Source organism: Odocoileus virginianus, chromosome 29 (genome assembly GCF_023699985.2).
Source record: "Odocoileus virginianus isolate 20LAN1187 ecotype Illinois chromosome 29, Ovbor_1.2, whole genome shotgun sequence".
Lineage (NCBI taxonomy): Eukaryota > Metazoa > Chordata > Mammalia > Artiodactyla > Cervidae > Odocoileus > Odocoileus virginianus.
In genome coordinates, this window is record NC_069702.1 from 29,796,504 (window position 1) to 29,814,145 (window position 17,642).

Here is a 17,642-nt window from a genome sequence, read left to right on the forward strand (position 1 = left end):
GTCTCTTTCAGATCTGGTTTCCTTGGTGTGTATGCCCAGGAGTGGAGTTGCTGGGTTGTATGGCAGTTCTGTTTCCAGTTTTTTAAGGAATCTCCACACTGTTCTCCATAGTGGCTGTACTAGTTTGCATTCCCACCAACAGTGTAAGAGGGTTCCCTTTTCTCCACACCCTCTCCAGCATTTATTGTTTGTAGACCTCCAGAACTCTTTAAATTTATACAGGTGGATGTAGTTTGAGAGTTGTAAACACAGACATTTGTATTGGGCAATATGGTGGAGGGAGGGTTGATTATAATTTGAGTAGTAACTTTGGTAGGAACTGTGGAGGTAATTTCTGCTGATATTGTGTTGGTGGGCTCTTTTGCTGAAGACATGGGTACTGTTGAAGAGGTGGTGAGTTCTGTTGTGATAGTGGGTTCTGTGAAAATGCTGAAAGTGGTTGCTGTGGTAGTGGAGTTTGTCAAAATACTTGTGGTGATTGTTATTGTGATGGGTTTTGTACTAGTGTTGATAATTGCTGGAGTGGGAAATTCTGTATAAATAGTGGTAGTTGCTGAGGAGGTGGATTCTGTAGAAGCAATAGTTGCTGCTGTGGTGGAAGTGATGATGGCTGCAGTAGTGGGGAATTTTGTGGAACTTGTGGTAATTGGTATAGTAGTGGGTTCTGTGGAAATGCTGGTGGTTGCTATTGTGATGGGTTATGTGCAAAGAATGATGGTTGCAGTTGTGGTGGGTGGTTCAGCAGAAGTGGTGGGTTCTGTAGTAGTGATGATGGTTGCTGTGTCGGGGAATTTTGTGGAAGATGTGATGGTTACTGTAGAGGTGGGCTCTGTAATGACTGCTGTGATGATGGGTTCAGCAGAAATAGTGGTGGTGGTGATTGTGGCTGGTTCAGTAGAAGTGATGTTTGTTGCTGCAGTGGGGGTTTCTGTAGAAGTAGTGGTGGTTGCTATTGAAGTGGATTCTTTGGAAGTAGGATAGAGCTCAGTGGAAATAGTGGTGGTTGCTGTGGTGGTGGTGCCTTTATTAGAAGTTGTGGCAGTTGCTGTGGTTGTGGGTTCTGTGAAAGTGGTAATGGGTCCTGTTATGGTGGTCTCTTCTGTGGAAATAGTGGTGGTTCCTCTGGTGGTAGTAAGTTCGGTGGAATTGGTGGTGGTTGCTGTGGTGTTAGAGATTAGAAATAGTAGCAGAAGTGCTGCAGGGTTCAGTTAAAGCAGTCATGGTTGATATGGTGATAGATTCTGTAAAACTGATTGTTTTTCTTGTAGTGGGTTCTTTGGAGGTTGTGGAAGTTCCAGTTGTGGTGATAGGTTCAGTTAAAGTGTGGTGATTTTTTTGGTGGTGAGTTTGGTAGTAGTGATTATTGTTGCTGTGGTGTGGGATTCTGTGGAAGTGGTTGCCATAGTGGTGGGCTCTATGGAAGTAATGATGGTTGCTGTGGTAGAGTCAATGGTAGTGGTATTGGGTTCTGTGGGAGAGGTAATGGTTGCTGTTCTGGTGGTAGATTTTATGGGAGTGGTTGTTGCTGCTGTGGCAGTGAGTTGGGTTGAAGGGGTGGTGATTTCTGTTCCAGTGGTTTCTGTAGTATTGATACTGTTTGCTGTGGTGGAGGGTTCTGGTGAAGTACTGATGGCTGCAGCAGTGGGTGCTATGGAACTGATGGGTGCTGATGAGATGGTAGGCTCTGTCAAAGTGGTAGTGGCTGCTTTTGTGGTGGTAAGTTCAGTTGCAGTAATGGTGGTTGCTGTGGTGGTAGAGTCTGTAGAAGTGGCTATTGCTTCTCTTGTGGTTGATTCTGTGGAAGTTGTGGTGGTTCCTGTTGTGGGGAGAGGTTCATTTGAAGTGGTGATGGTTGCTGTGGTTATGTGTTCAGTGGGAGCAGGAGTGGTGGCTGTTGTGGTGAGTTCTGTAGTACTGATGATGGTTGCTGTGTTGGGGAATTCTGTGGAGGTAGTGATGGCTACTGTAGTGGCAGGCTCTGTGGGAATGATGGGTGCCGTTGTGGTAGTAGATTCTCTGGTAGTGGCATAGTGGTCTGTGGAAGTGGTTATAGTTGCTATTTTGGTGCTAGGTTCAGTGGGATTGGTGGTTGCTGCTCTGGTTCTGGGTTCACTTACAGTGGTTGTGGTTGACTCTAGAAGTGAAGAGATTTGCTCTGGTGGTGGGTTCTCTGGATGAGGTTGTGGTTCCTGTTGTGGTGGTAGGTTCAGTTGAAGTAGTGATTATTTCTTTGCTGGTGAGTTCTATGGTAGAGATGAGTTTTTCATTGTTGCGGGATTCTGCAGATGTAGTGGTGGTTGCTGTGGTGGTGGGCTCTATGGAATTAATGGTGTTTGCTGTGGTAGACTCAGTGGAAATGGTGCAGGGTTCTGTGGAAGTGGCGGTGGTTGCTGTTCTGGTGGTGGATTTTATGGAAGTGTTTATTGTTGCTGTGGTGGTGGGTTCAGTGGAAGCAGTGGTGATTGCTGTTCTGCTGGGTTCTGTAGTGGTGATACTGTTTGCTGTGGTGGAGAGTTCTGGTAATATACTGATGGTTGCTATAGAACTGGGTGCTGTGAAACTGATGGGTGCTGACGTGATCATGGTAGGTTCTGTCAAATTGGCAGTGGCTGCTGGTGTCGTGGTAAGTTCTGTTGGAGTAATGGTGGTTGCTATGGTGGTAGATTCTGTAGAAGTGGTTGTTTCTCTTGTGGTTGTTTCACTGGAAGTTGTGGTGGTTCCTGTTGTGGGAAGAGGTTCATCTGAAGTGGTAATTGTTGCTGTGTTTATGTGTTCAGTGGAAGCAGGAGTGGTTGCTGTTGTGGTGGATTCTGTAGTACTGATGATGGTTGCTGTGTTGGGGAATTCTGTGGAGGTAGTGATGGCTACTGTAGTGGCAGGCTCTGTGGAAGTGATGGTTGCTGTTGTGGCAATGGGTTCTCTGGAAATAGCTATGCTTGCTATTGTGGCAGGTTCTGTGTAAGTGATAGCTGCTGTGGTGGAGGTGGAATCTGTGGAAATGGGGATAGTTGCTATTGTGGTAAATTCAGTGGGATTGGTGGTTGCTGTGGTAGTGGGTTCAGTTACAGTGGTTGTGGTTGTGGTGGCAGAGGATTCTCTAGATGAAAAGATTGTTGCTCGGGTGGTGGGTTCTGTGGGGGTGGTGATGGTTCCTGCTGTGGTGGTAGGTTCAGTTGAAGTGATTTTGGTTGCTGGGGATATGAATTCAGTGGGAGCAGGGGTGGTGGCTGATGTGATGGGTACTGTAGTACTGATGAAGGTTGCTGTGTTGGGGAATTCTGTGGAAGTAGTGATGTCTACTGTAGTGGCAGGCTCTGTGGGAGTGATGGGTGCTGTTGTGGTAGTGGATTCTCTGTTAGTGGCATAGGGTTCTGTGGAAGTGGTGATAGTTGCTATTTTGGTGCTAGGTTCAGTGGGATTGGTGGTTGCTGTGGTGGTGGGTTCACTTACAGTGATTGTGTCTGATGTGGTAGAGGATTCTCTAGAAGTGAAGATATTTTCTCTGGTGGTGGGTTCTGTGGAGGTGGTGGTGGTTCCTATTGCAGTGGTAGGTTCAGTTGAAGTGGTGGTTATTCCTTTGCTGATGAGTTCTATAGTAGTGATGAGTTTTGCCCTGTTGTGGGATTCTTCAGATGTAGTGGTGGTTGCTGTGGTGGTGGGCTCTATGGAAGTAATGGTGTTTGCTGTGGTAGACTCTGTGGAAGTGATGTAGGGTTCTGTGGAAGTGGTAGTGGTTGCTGTTCTGGTGGTGGATTTTATGGAAGTGGTTATTGCTGGTGTGGTAGTAGGTTCAGTAGAGGGGGTAGTGATTGCTGGCGTGGTTGGTTCTTTAGTAGTAAATCTGGTTGGTGTGGTAGCGAATTCTGGTAAAGTAGTGAATGTTGCTGTAGCAGTGGGTGCTATGAAACTGATGGGTGCTGATGTGATGGTGGATTTTGTGAAAGTGGTGATGGTTGATGTTGTGGTGGTAGGTTCAGTTGAAGTGATTGGGGTTGCTGTGGTGGTGGGTTCTGTAGAATCAATGATGACTGCTCCTGTGGTTTGCTCTGTGGCCATTGTGGTGATTCCTGTAGTGGTGAGAGATTCAGTTGAAGTAGTGATTGCTGTGGAAGTGAGATTGGTGAAACCTGTGTTGGTTGTTGCTATGGTAGGTTCTATAGTAGTGATGGTTGTGGTGGGGGATTCTGTGGATATACTTGTGGTTGCTATAGTGGTAGGCTCTGTGGCAGTGATGGTGGGATAAATGGAAGTGTTAGTGGTTGCTATTTTGGTGGATCCTGTGGAAGTAGCATAGGCTTCCATGGAAGTGGTGAAGCTTTCTGTTGTGGTGGTTGGTTCAGATGAAGTGGTAGTTGCTGTAGTGGGCTCTGTGGAAGTAATTGTTCCCATTTTGGTGGTAAATGATGTAGAAGTCATGGTGTTTGCTATTGTGGTGGGTTCTGTAGAGGTAAATATGGTTGCTGTGGTGGATTCTATGGATGTGGAATAAGGTTCTCTGGAAGTGTTACTGGTTACCAATGTGGTGGTGGGCTCTGTGGAAGTGGTGGTGGTGGGCACAGTGGAAGCAGTGACTGCTCTTGTAGTGAGTTCTGTATTAGTATTGATAATATCTGTGGCTGGAATTTCTGTGGAAGTGCTGGTGGTTGCTATGGAGGTGGATTCTGTAGGAGTGAATATTGCTGGTGTGGTGGTGGACTCTGTGGAAGTAATCATGGAAACTGTGGTGGTGGGTTCTGGGGAAATGTTGTTCATTGCTACTGTGGTGGGTTCTGTGGAGGTAATGATGGCTTTTGTGGTTAATTCTGTGGAAGCTGTATAGGGTTCTGTAGAAGTGAAGGTTGCTGATGTGGTGGGAGGTTTATTTGAAGTGGTGCTGTTTTCAGTGGAAGCAGTGGTGCTTGTTGTTGTGGGTTCTGTAGTGGTGATGATGGCTGCTGTATTGGGCAATTCTGTGGAAGTAGTGGTAGTTACTACAGTGGTAGGTTCTGTAGAAGTGATCATTGCTGTTTTGATGATGGGTTCTGTGGAAATAATGGTGGTTGCCAATGTGGAAGTTTCTGTAGATGTGACTATTGTTGCTGTGGTGGGGGTCTCTGTGGAAGTAGTAGTGCTTTCTGTGGTGGTAGAATCTGTGGTAGTGATGGATGCTGTTGAAGGGGTGGGTCCTGTGGAATTGGTGGTGGTTGCTATCATGGTAAATTCCATGGGAGCAGTGTAGGGTCCTGTGGAAGTGATGATGTTTGCTGTTTTGTTGGTATGCTCAGTTAAAGTGGTGGCGATTGGTGTTTTGGTTGAATCTTTGGAAGTGATAGTTGTTTCTTTGGTAGTAGGTCCTATGGAAGTGGTGGTGATTTGTATTGTGGTGGCAGGTTCAGATGAAGTGGTGGATATTGCTGTAGTGTTGGGCTCTGTGGAATTAATTGTTGCCATTGTGGTGGTGGGTGATATGGAAGTTGCAGTGGTTGCTATTGTGGATTCTGTGGAAGTAAATATGGTTGCTGTGGTGGATGGTTCAGAAGTGATATAGGGTTCTATGAAAGTGGTGTTGGACTCTATAGAACTGATATTTGTTCCTATGGTGTTGGTAATATCTGTGGAAGTTGTGATTGACCCTGTTGTGGTGGCAGATTCAGTTGCAGTGGTGTTGATTGCTGTAGTGGTGGATTCTGTGGAAGTAATGATTGTTGCTGTGCTGGTGGTATCTCTAGAAGTTGTGGTTCCTGTTGTAGTAGGTTCAGTTGAAGTGATAATTCTTTCTATGGTGATTTGTTCAGTGGAAACAGTGGTGGTTTCTGTTGTGGCAGGTTCTGTAGTAGTTATGATGGTTGCTATGGTGGGAGATTCTGTGGAAGTAGCAGTGGTTACAGCAGTGGAAGGCTCTGTGGACGTGATGGTTGCTGTTGTGGTGATGGGTTCTGTGGAAATGGTGGTAGTTGCTATGGTAGTGGAATCTGTGGAAGTGATGACTGCTGTGGTGGTGGTGGTAGGTTTTTTGGAAGTGGGATAGGGTTCTGTGGTAATGGTTGCTGTTGTGGTGGTAGGTCCAGTTGAATTGGTGGTGGTTACTGTGGTGGTTGGCTCTTTAATGATGGCTGGTATAGTAGATTCTGTGGTAGTTGCATAATGTTCTGTGGAAGTGGAAATGGTAGCTGTCTTGTTGGTGGTTTCTATGGAAGTGGTAGTAGTTTCTCTGGTGTTGGGCTCAGTAGAAGTGGTGGTTCCTGTGGTGATGGATTCTTCAGAAGTGTTGATTATTGCTGTGGCTGTGGGTTGTATGGAAGTTGTAGTGGTTCCTGTTGTGGTAGTAGATTCAGTTAGAGAGGTAGGGGTTGCTGTAGTATTGAGATCAGTGGAAGTGGTGCGGGTTGCTAATGTGGTAGATTCTGTAGTAGTGATGCTGGTTGATGTGGTGGGAGATTCTTTGGACATGGTGATGGTTGCTGTAGTGGTAGGCTTTGTGATTTTGTTTGCTACTGTGGCTGATTCAGTGGAAGTAATGATGGTGGCTGCTATGGATTCTGTGGAAGTGGTATAAAGTTCATTGTTTGTGTTGATGGTGGCCATTGTGGTTGATTCAGTGGAAGTGGTTGTGGTTGGTATGTTGGTGGATTCTCTAGAAGTGAAGATTGTAGCTGTGGCACTAGGTTCAGTAGAAGTTGTAGTGGTTCTGTTTGAGGTGATAGGTACAGTCAAAGTGATGGTGGTTTTCTTGATAGTTGGTTCTGAAGTAATAATGGTTGCTGTGGTGGGGGGTTCTGTGGAAGTGATGGTTGCTGTTGTGGTTCTAGGTTTAGTTAAAGTAGCTGTGGTTGTTGGATTAGTGGGCTTGGTGGAAGTGATAGTTGATGTTATGGTGGGTTCAGTGGTGGTAGATTCCATAGACGTGATTGTTGCATGCGTAATAATGTCTGTGGAAGTTGTGGTAGTTCCTGTTGTTGTGGTAGGTTCAGCCAAAGTGATAGTGATTGCTTGGGTGGTGGGTTTTGTAGTAGTGATGATTGTTGCTGTGGTATGGGATTCTGCAGAAATATTGGTGATTGCTGTAATGGTGGGCTCTGTGGAAGTAATGGTAGTTACTGTGGTAGATTCTGTGGAAGTGGTATAGGGTTCTGTGGAAATGGTAATGGTTGGTGTTCTGATGGTTGATACTATGGAGCTGGGGATGTTTGCTGTGGTGAGGGTTTCAGTGGAAGCTGTGATGGTTGCTCTTGTGGTGGGTTTTATAATTGTCATGATGTTCGTTATGTTGGGGGATTCCAAGGAAGTAGTGGTTACTGCTGTAGTGGTGGGCTCTGTAGAAGTGATGGTTGTTGTTATGGAGGTGGGTTCTACAGAGGTGTTGATTGTTGCTTTGGTTGTAGGTTCCATGGAAGCTGTAGTGGTTGCTGTGGTGGTTGATTCTGCAGAGGTGTTGATTGTTGCTTGGGTTGTGGGACCTGTGGAAGTTATGGTTGTTGAAAATGTGGTAGGTTCTGAGGAAGTGACAATGGTTGCTGTGGTGGGTGATTCTGTGGAAGAAGTGTTTACTATGGTGGTGGGCTCTATGAAAGTGGTGGTGGTTGCTATTGTAGTGGGTTCTGTAGAAATAGTAATGGTGGCTGTGGTATATTCTGTGGAACTTGTATAAGGTTCAGTGGACATGGTGATGGTTGCTGCTGTGGTGGGAGGTTCAGTGGAAGCAGTGTTGGTTGCTGTGATGGTGGGCTCTACGTAAGTGATGGTTGCTGGTGTTGGGGTAGGTTCAGTTGAAGTTACAGTGGCTACTGTGTTGGTCAGTTCTGTAGAAGTGGTGGTGTTTGCTATGGTGGTGTGCTCTGAAGAAGTGATGTTTATTGCTGTCATGGCAGGTTCCTTGGAAGTTATAATGTTTCCTGTTGTGGTAGTTTCAGTTGAAGTGGTGGTAGTTGCTATGGTGGTTGGCACTGTGAAAATGATGGTTACAGGTTTAGCAGAAGGTTCAGTTGAAATGGTCATGGTTCCTGGGTTGGTGGACTCTGTGGAAGTAGTTGTCACTGTTGTGGTAGGTTCTGTGGAAGTAATGATAGTTGCTGTGGTGGATTCTGTGGAAATGGTAGTAGATTCTGTAGAAGTTATGGTTTTTCCTATTGAGGTGTTAGGTTGAGTTGAAGTGGTGGTAATTGCTGTTGTGGTGTGCTCTGTGGGAAGTTTGGCTGCTATTGTCTTTGTAGGTTCAGTTGAAATGGTGGTGGGCTCTGTGGAAGTGATGGTTGCTATTGTGATAGGTTCAGATGAACTGGTAGTGGTTTCTGTGGTGGGCTCTGTGGTAGGAATGGTTGGTGTTTTATCAATGGGTTCTGTGGAAGTGGTGGTTTCTATTGCAGCAGGCTCCATGGAAGTAATGTTGCTTGCTGTGGAGTATTTTGTGACAGTAGTATATGGTTCAGTGGAAGTGATGGTGGTTGCTATTGTGGTGGCTGGTTCAGTTGAACTTGTGGTTGCTGTGGTGGTTGGTTCTCTAGAAGAAATAGTGGTTGTGTGTTCTGGAGTAGTAGCAATGATGGTTGCTGTGCTGAGCAATTCTGTGGGTTGTATAGTGGTAGCTGTAATAGTGTGTTCTGTAGAAGTGATGGTGGTTGCTGTGGTGAAGGGATAAGTGGGAGTAGTGGTGGTTGCTATTTTGTTGGGTTCTGTGGAAATAATAATGGCAGCTTCGGTAGAGTCTGTGGAAGTTGTATTGTTTCCTGTTGTGGTGATAGGTTCAGCTGAAGTGGTTGCTGTGGTGGTGGGTTCAATGGAAACAGTATTGGTTACTATTGTGGTAGGTTCTGTAGTAGTGATGATGGTTGCTGTGGTGGAGGATTCTGTGGAAGTGGTGATGGTTGCTGTTATGGTGGCAGATTCATTTGAAGTGATGGTGGTTGCTCTTTTGGGCTCTGTGGTAGGGATGGTTGCTGTTTTATTGGTGAGTTTTGAGGAAGTGGTGGTAGTTTCTATTGTGATAGGCTCTGTGTAAGTAATGAAGGTTGCCATGGAGGATTCTGTGGAAGTAGTGGTGGTTGCTGTGGTTGCAGACTCTGTGGAAAGAGTGGTGGTTTCTCTTATGGTGGGCTCTGTGGATGCAGTGGTAGTTTCTGTCATGGATTCTGTAGAGGTGATGTAGGATTCAGTGGTTATGGTTGGTGTGGTGGTAGTAGATTGAGTAGTAGTGATAGTTGCTGTGGAGGCAGATTCTGTATCAGTGATTGTTGTTGCTATGGTGGTGGGTTCTGTGGAAGTGGTGGTAGTTGTGTTGGTCGGTTCAGAGGAAGTGATGGTGATTGCTATAGTGGTGGGCTCTGTAGAAGTGATGGTTGCTGTGGTGGTGGGTTCTGAGATGGTAGTGGGTTTTGTAATGTTAGTAGTAGTGGGTGTGGTTGTGGTTGTTTTAGTTGAGTGTGGAAAGTGCCCTTTTGTAACAGGAGGAAGTGGAAGGCACCCTTTTGTAACTGGAAGGGGAAGACGCCCTTTTGTGCCAGAAGGAAGAGGGGGAGGAGGAAGGCGCCTTTTTGTGCCAATTGGGGGAGGGGGAGGATGCCCTTTAGTGCCAGGAGAGGGAGGTGGGGGGAGACACACTTTAGTGCCAGGAAGGGGAGAGGGCGGGCGCCCTTTTGTGCCAGGAGGGGGAAGGCGCCCTTTTGTGCCAGGAGGGGGAAGGCGCCCTTTTGTGCCAGGAGGGGGAAGGCGCCCTTTTGTGCCAGGGGGAGGAGGGGGAAGACGGCCTCTTGTGCCAGGAGAGTGAGGGGGAAAACGCCCTTTTGTGCCTGGAGAGGGAGGGGGGAAATGCCCTTTTGCCCCAGGACGGGGAAGGCGCCCTTTTGTGCCAGGAGAGTGAGGGGGAAGACGCCCTTTTGTGCCAGAGGGAGGAGGGGGAAGACGCCTTTTAGGACCAGGAGGGGGAGGGGGAAGACGGCCTTTAGTGCCAGGAAGGGTAAGGCGCCCTCTTGTGCCAGGAGGGGAAGGGGGAAGGTGCCCTTTAGTGCCAGGGGGAGGAGGGGGAATGCGCCCTTTTTTAGCAAGAGGGGGAAGACGCCCTTTTGTGCTAGGAGAGGGAGGGGAAAGGCGCCCCTTTTTAGCAGGAGAGGGAAGGCGCCCTTTTGTCCCAGGAGCAGGAGGGGGAATGCGCCCTTTTTTAGCAGGAGGGGGCAGACGCCTTTTTGTGCCAGAAGAAGGAGGGGAAAGGCGCCCTTTTTTAGCAGGAACAGAACGGGGAAGGAGCCCTTTAGTGTCAGGTGGAGAAGATGGAAGTTGCCTTTCTGTACCAGGAGCAGGAGGAGGTGCACGGTTCCCTTTTGCGCCAGAAGGAGGACGTGGAGCCAGGCGACCCGTGGTCCCAAGAGGAGTAGGTGGTGCATCTTGCCCGTTTCTAAAAAGAGGGGGAGATAGCACAGGCCCTTGTGGCGAAATAAGTCCTAGGCCATTGGCAGGAGCGAGTGGAGGAACATCTCTGCTTGGTTTATAAGATGCAACCGATGAAAATCGCTCTCTGGATGGATACAGTCCCTTGGGGATGCTTTGACTCTCACCGAGCTGTGGGGATAAAAACCAACAAAAAGCAAAATGATTTCCAAGTCTTATCATTTAAAGTTCAAACACTGATACATGTACTTTTAAAAATAATGCAGTCATATAGTTCACTGAGAAAATAAGTTAGATAAAAGAAGTAGAGAATTTCCCCATCTCTTCTGGAAGTCTGGGCACTTGACGAAATCTAGAATAGCAATAAATGCAAAAAACAAAACAGAAATAAACTTACTCTCTCACCTACAGATTTCAGAGGAGGCCAAATCACCTTGATTGCATAATAAAAGAGACCATCTTTGGGCTTTCCTGGTGGCTCACCAGTAAAGAATCTGCCTGCCAGTGCAGGAGACCTAGGTTTGACCCCTGGGTTGGAAAGATCCCCTGGAGAAGGAAATGGCAGCCTACTCCAGTAATCTTGCCTGAGAAATTCCACGGGCAGAGGAACCTGGTGGGCTACAGTCCATGAGGTGGTGAGAGTTGGACGTAGCTTAGCGACTGAACAGCAATCTTTGAAAATAGCTTTAGTTGGAAGGAAATGCTCCAATGAAACTACCTGGAAAATTCCTGTTACTCTTCATTCCAAGGATTCAGTGAGATTCCAGTCTCTGAGCCATTAATTAATTGTGTAACTATTTGTTGAGAACTGTTTATATGCAACACACATTTTTAGGGGTTAAGGGAAAGAAATTTAAGACCTGAATCCTTTCTTACAGAAGTCTGAAATCTATAAGTTTTACAATATAAGATTTACAATATTACGATCCTAATTTACAATATGAGACAATACAATAAAAAGCCTGTGGGGAGTTGTGTAGTGTGTTGGTTAAGAAAAAGACACTGGAGTCTGATTGCTAGAGCTATTCCTTCTGTTGCATGCTAGCTGAGATGCTTATACTGTCTCTGCCTCTGCTTCTTCATTTCTAAAATGGTTCTAGGAAAAATTCGTGACTTATATACTGTTGATATAACTATATATAACCAATGGAAAGTACTTAGACATGGTGAAGTGTGGTAAGGACTCAATATTAATGTTAGCTATTATTTGTTGCCTTTTTTTTTCTTTTGAACTTTTTATTTTGTATTGAGGTATAGCTGATTAACAATGTTGTGATAGTTTCAGGATGAACAGTGAAGGGACTCAGCCATACATATACATGTATCCATTCTCCCCCAACCTCCCCTCCCATCCAGGCTGCCACATACCACTGAGCAGAGTTCCATGTGGTATACAATAGGTTCATGTTGGTTATCTGTTTTAAGTATAGCAGTGTATACATGACCTTCCCAAAGTTTCTAACTACCCCTTCCTCTATAAAACCATAAGTTCATTTTCTAAGTCTGTGAGTCTCTCTCTTTTGTAAGCTCATTAGTATCATTTCTTTTTAGATTCCACAAATAAGGGGTATCTTAAAATATTGCTCCTTCTCTGTCTGACTTCACTTACTGTGACACAAATGTCACATGTTGCTGCAAATGGCATTATCTAACTTTTTAAATGTCTAATATCCCATTGTATATCTGTACCACATCTTTATCCCTTCATCTGTTGATGGACATTTAGGTTGTTTCCATGTCTTGGCTATTGTAAACAGTGCTGCAATGAACATCGGGGTGCATGTATCCTTTTGGATATTTTTCTCCAGATACATGTCCAGGAGGGGGATTGCAGCATCATATGGTAGCTCTATTTTTAGTTTTTTAAGGAACTTCCATACTGTTTTCCATGGTGGCTGTACCAATTTACATTCCCATCAACAGTGCAGGAGGGTTCGCTTCTGTCTACACCCTCTCCAGCATTTATTATTTGTGGATTTTTTGATGATAGCCATTATGGCTGGTATGAGGTGATATCTCATTGTAGTTTTGATTTGCATTTCTCTAATAATTAGTGATATTGAACATCTTTTCATGTGCCTATTGGTCAACCATATGTCTTTTTTGGAGAAATGTCTGTTTAGGTCTTCTGCCCATTTTTTTTGTGTGTGAGTTGTTTGTTTTGATGCTGTTAATCTGTTTGTAAATTTTGGAGACTAATCCCTTATTGGTCACATCGTTTGCAAATATTTTCTCCCAATCTGTGGGTTTTAAAAAAATTTATTGTTTCCTTTGCTGTGAAAAAACTTTTGAGTTTAAGTAGGTCCCCTTTGTTAATTCTTGTTTTTACTTCCATTATTTTGAGAGATGGATCAAAAAAGATGTTGTGATTTATGTCAGAGAGAGTTCTGTCTATGTTTCCCTCTAGGAGTAACATAGTGTCCAGTCTCAATGCAAGCTATTTTGTCTTCTGTGAATACCAGCTGCAGTGATTTGTGGGCCTGATAGCAGGTCAAGAAATAGTTGATAAATAGTGCAAAAAATTCTGATGCAATAACAATTTTAAGGCAAAGTTTAATTTTGGTTAAAAAGAGAACTAAGGATTGCCTTGTAGAAAGATAACATTTAAAATGAAGCTTAAACAATAAAGTTGAAATGAGGAAGATGAATTCAAGTTAACTGAATGTTGTAAGCAAATAAACAGGGTCAGGAAATAGAAGTCCTAGTCTAGGGATAGTCAGAAGACCAGTTGGCCTGCAATAGAAGTTTCAGGAAGGTGCAGGACTCTAGTCACTCACTTGTCACTTTCAGTGACTTGCTCTTGTGTCTTTTTGCCATATTGACCTAGGAAACATCAAATACTTGGATCAACTCTGTACAAACTATTTCTATTGCCAGATGGGTGAACATTGCTGGAGAATGCCACAAATCACCAAATATTAGATTTATAGTGTCCATCCTCATCTAGCACCCCAGCAATGCTAATCCATTCTCCCCTATTTTCCCCCAAATGCTGTCTTCCAAGCATCTACACCTCTTTTCGTCTCCTCTTGCCTCTTATCCCTAAAAGAAGATGATCGTGTCTTCTGTTTCACAAAATTGATGCTATTGCATGGAGAACTTTGCTTTTCTGCCCACATGCCTATAAAATTCCCCTATCTCCAGCTGTTTCCTCTTCCTGTTTACAGTCAACTTTTTCATCTGTATCCTATAACTATCTTCTCTCCCTTCCCAGGGCTTTTTCTCTTTTAATTATCACTTTTCACTTTTCATAGAAACCTCTTTTTAATCCTTTGCCGTATTCTCCCAGTCCATAATTATCAACTTACATCTCATGTATTAAAGAATCCCATTCTCAACCAGAGTACCTCTGATTGTTAACCTCCACAGTACCTCTGTAGCTGTTATCACAAGCTTATCTTGTTTCATTCCTAGTCATATGATGAGGAAGGTTAGACTAGATTTTATGTTCCTACCTCTTAATTTCTATTTCCTATTTATCCTGATGTCTATTACTAACACACAGCTGAATCCCTTTTACACATCACTTAAAAATTCTAAGTCATTTCACAGGGAGGGGAAGGAGAGGGTGGCATGAATTGAGAGTAGCATTGAAACATATATATTACCATATGTAAAATTAGATAGCTGGTGGAAAATTGCTGTATGATGCAGGGAGCTCAATTCTGGTGCTCTGTGACAGCTTAGAGGGATGGGATGGAGGGGGTGGTTGGAGGGAGGTTCAAGAGGGAGGGACATACATATACCTATGGCTGAATCATGTTGATATATGGCAGAAACCAACACAATATTGTAAAGCAATTCTCCTCCAATTAAAAAGAAATAAACTTAAAAAATTCTGTCAAACAGTTCATCCAATCAAAACATGGGCAGATGACCAAAATATACATTTCTTCCAAAGAGGCATACAGATGACCAGTGGGCACATGAAAAGACTCTCAACATAGCTAATTATTAGAGAAATGCAAATCAAAACCTCATACTGATCAGAATGGCTATCATAAAAAAGTCTACAAACAATAAATGCTGGAGAGGGTGTGGAGAAAAGGGAACCCTCCTGCACTGTTGATGGGAATGTAGATTGGTGCACTCACTATGAAGAACAGGATGGGGGTTTATTAAAAATCTAAAAGCAGAGTTACCAGAAATGATCCAGAAATCCCACTCCTGGGCGTATATCTATAAAAGACAAAAATTCTAATTTGAAAAGACACATGCCTGTACCTCAATGTTCATAGCTGCACTGTTGATATTACCCAGGACACATAAGTAAACTAAATGTTCATTAAAAGGTGAATAAAGAAAATGTGATACACACACACACACACACACACACACACACACATGCATACATATGTATGTATATATATTATACAATGGAATATTATTTAGTCATATAAAAGAATGAAATATTGCCATTTGCAGCAACATGATAAACTTAGAGATTATCATACTGAGTAAAGTAAGTCAGACAGAGAAAGACAAGTGATATATGATATCACTCATATGTGGATCTAAAAAATAATACAAATGAATGTATTTGCAAAACAGGAACAGGCCCACAGACATACAAAACAAACTTATGGTTACCAAAAAGGAAGGCCAGGAAAGGGATAGATGAGGAGTATGGGATTAACAGGTATACACCACTACACATAAAATACACAAGCAAAAAGGATTTACTATATAGCACAGGGAGCTATATTCAATACCTCATAATAACCTCTAATGGAAAGGAATCTGAAAAAAAAATATAACTGAATCACTTTGCTGTACAGCTGAAACTAACACTATTGTAAATCAATTATGCTTCAATACAAAAAAAAATTTTAAGTCATTTCAGAAAGATCCACAGCCATGTTTTTTTTTCACATGACTGATTTTTCTCTGGCTACCTTTATTTGAATTATTTCTGGATTATAGACCAAAGATCTTCCAGAGTGCTTGCCATCCAGGATACTTTGACTTATGGTCAGATGAAGGAAAATAAACCACATTTACAAAATTCTTTCTTTCTCTGTAACTTGAAATAGAAAATACTAAAATTGCCTGATGAAACAACCCAAAACCTATGGGACACTGTAAAAGCAGTGCTAAGGGGAAGGTTCATAGCAATACAAGCTTACCTCAAGAAACAAGAAAAAAGTCAAATAAATAACCTAACTCTACACCTAAAGCAACTAGAGAAGGAAGAAATGAAGAGCTCCCGTGTTAGTAGAAGGAAAGAAGTCTTAAAAATTAGGGCAGAAATAAATGCAAAAGAAACAAAAGAGACCATAGCAAATATCAACAAAGCTAAAAGCTGGTTTTTTGAAAAGATAAACACAATTGACAAACTGTTAGCCAGACTCATTAAGAAACAAAGGGAGAAGAACCAAATCAACAAAATTAGAAATGAAAATAGAGAGATCACAACAGACAACACTGAAATACAAAGGATCATAAGAAACTACTACCAGCAGCTCTATGCCAATAAAATGGACAACTTGGAAGAAATGGACAAATTCTTAGAAACTTATAACTTTCCAAAACTGAACCAGGAAGAAATAGAGGATCTTAACAGACCCATCCCAAGCATGGAAATTGAAGATGTAATCAGAAATCTTCCAGCAAACAAAAGCCCAGGACCAGATGGCTTCACAGCTGAATTCTACCAAAAATTTAGAGAAGAGCTAACACTTATCTTACTCAAACTCTTCCAGAAAATTGCAGAAGAAGGTAAACTTCCAAACTCATTCTATGAGGCCACCACCACCCTAATTCCAAAACCAGACAAAGATGCCACAAAAAAAGAAAACTACAGGCCAATATCACTGATGAACATAGATGAAAAGATCCTTAACAAAATTCTAGCAAACAGAATCCAACAACACATTAAAAAAATCATACATCATGACCAAGTGGGCTTTATCCCAGGAATGCAAGGACTCTAATATCCGCAAATCAATCAATGTAATGCACCACATTAACAAATTAAAAGATAAAAACCATATGATTATCTCAATAGATGCAGAAAAAGCCTTTAACAAAATTCAATATCCATTTATGATAAAAAAAACTCTCCAGAAAGCAGGAATAGAAGGAACATACCTCAGCATAATAAAAGCTATATATGACAAACCCACAGCAAACATTATCCTTAATGGTGAAAAATTGAAAGCATTTCCCCTGAAATCAGGAATAAGACAAGGGTGCCCACTCTCACCAGTACTATTCAACATAGTTTTGGAAGTTTTGGCCACGCAATCAGAGCAGAAAAAGAAATAAAAGGAATCCAGATAGGAAAAGAAGTGAAACTCTGTTTGCAGATGACATGATCCTCTACATAGAAAACCCTAAAGACTCTAGCAGAAAATTACTAGAGCTAATTAATGAATATAGTAAAGTTGCAGGATATAAAATTAACACCCAGAAATCCCTTGCATTCCTATACACTAACAATGAGAAAACAGAAAGAGAAAATAAAGAAACAATACCATTCACCATTGCAACAAAAAGAATAAAATACTTAGGAGTATATACACCAAAGGAAACAAAAGACCTATACATAGAAAACTATAAAACACTGATGAAAGAGAGCAAAGATGACACAAATAGATGGAGAAATATACCCTGTTCATGGATTGGAAGAATCAATATTGTGAAAATGAGTATACTATCCAAAGCAATCTATAGATTCAATGCAATCCCTATCAAGCTACCAATGGTATTCTTCACAGAACTAGAACAAATAATTTCACAATTTGTATGGAAATACAAAAAACCTCGAATAGCCAAAGCAAGCTTGAGAAAGAAGAATGGAACTGGAGGAATCAACATGCCTAACTTCAGACTATACTACAAAGCCACAGTCATCAAGACAGTATGGTACTGGCACAAAGACAGAAATATAGATCAATGGAACAAAATAGAAAGCCCAGAGATAAATCCATGTACCTATGGACACCTTATCTTCGACAAAGGAGGCAAGAATATACAATTGAAAAAAGACAACCCCTTTAACAAGTGGTGCTGGGAAAACTGGTCAACCACCTGTAAAAGAATGAAACTAGAACACTTTCTAACACCATACACAAAAATAAACTCAAAATGGATTAAAGATCTAAATGTAAGACCAGAAACTATAAAATTCCTAGAGGAGAACATAGGCAAAACACTCTCCGACATAAATCACAGCAAGATCCTCTATGACCCACATCCCAGAATATTGGAAATAAAAGCCAAAATAAACAAATGGGACCTAATTAAACTTAAAGGCTTTTGCACAACAAAGGAAACTATAAGCA

At 42.7% G+C, this 17,642-nt stretch overlaps 1 protein-coding gene across 1 annotated transcript; it reads right to left on the minus strand.

Annotated features, from left to right (window-relative positions):
- Positions 1 to 1,316: 1,316 nt before the first annotated feature.
- On the minus strand, positions 1,317 to 12,001 carry LOC110124840 (mucin-2-like). The gene is made up of 3 exons (XM_070458013.1): positions 11,966 to 12,001; positions 2,118 to 10,527; positions 1,317 to 2,035 (listed from the first exon to the last, which is right to left on the minus strand). Exons 1-3 carry the CDS (start codon positions 11,999 to 12,001, stop codon positions 1,317 to 1,319), a joined length of 9,165 nt encoding a protein of 3,054 aa, XP_070314114.1.
- Positions 12,002 to 17,642: the final 5,641 nt, after the last annotated feature.

Excerpts from the sequence above, each read along its gene's own strand:
- LOC110124840 (XM_070458013.1), bottom strand. The coding sequence starts at position 12,001 with ATGCCATTTGCAGCAACATGTGACATTTGTGTCACA. Across the intron at positions 10,528-11,965 it reads CATGTGACATTTGTGTCACA|CTCGGTGAGAGTCAAAGCAT; the intron begins GTAAGTGAAGTC and ends TTATCCCCACAG. Across the intron at positions 2,036-2,117 it reads TAGAGTCAACCACAACCACT|ACCACTATGCCACTACCAGA; the intron begins GTAAGTGAACCC and ends CCACTTCCACAG.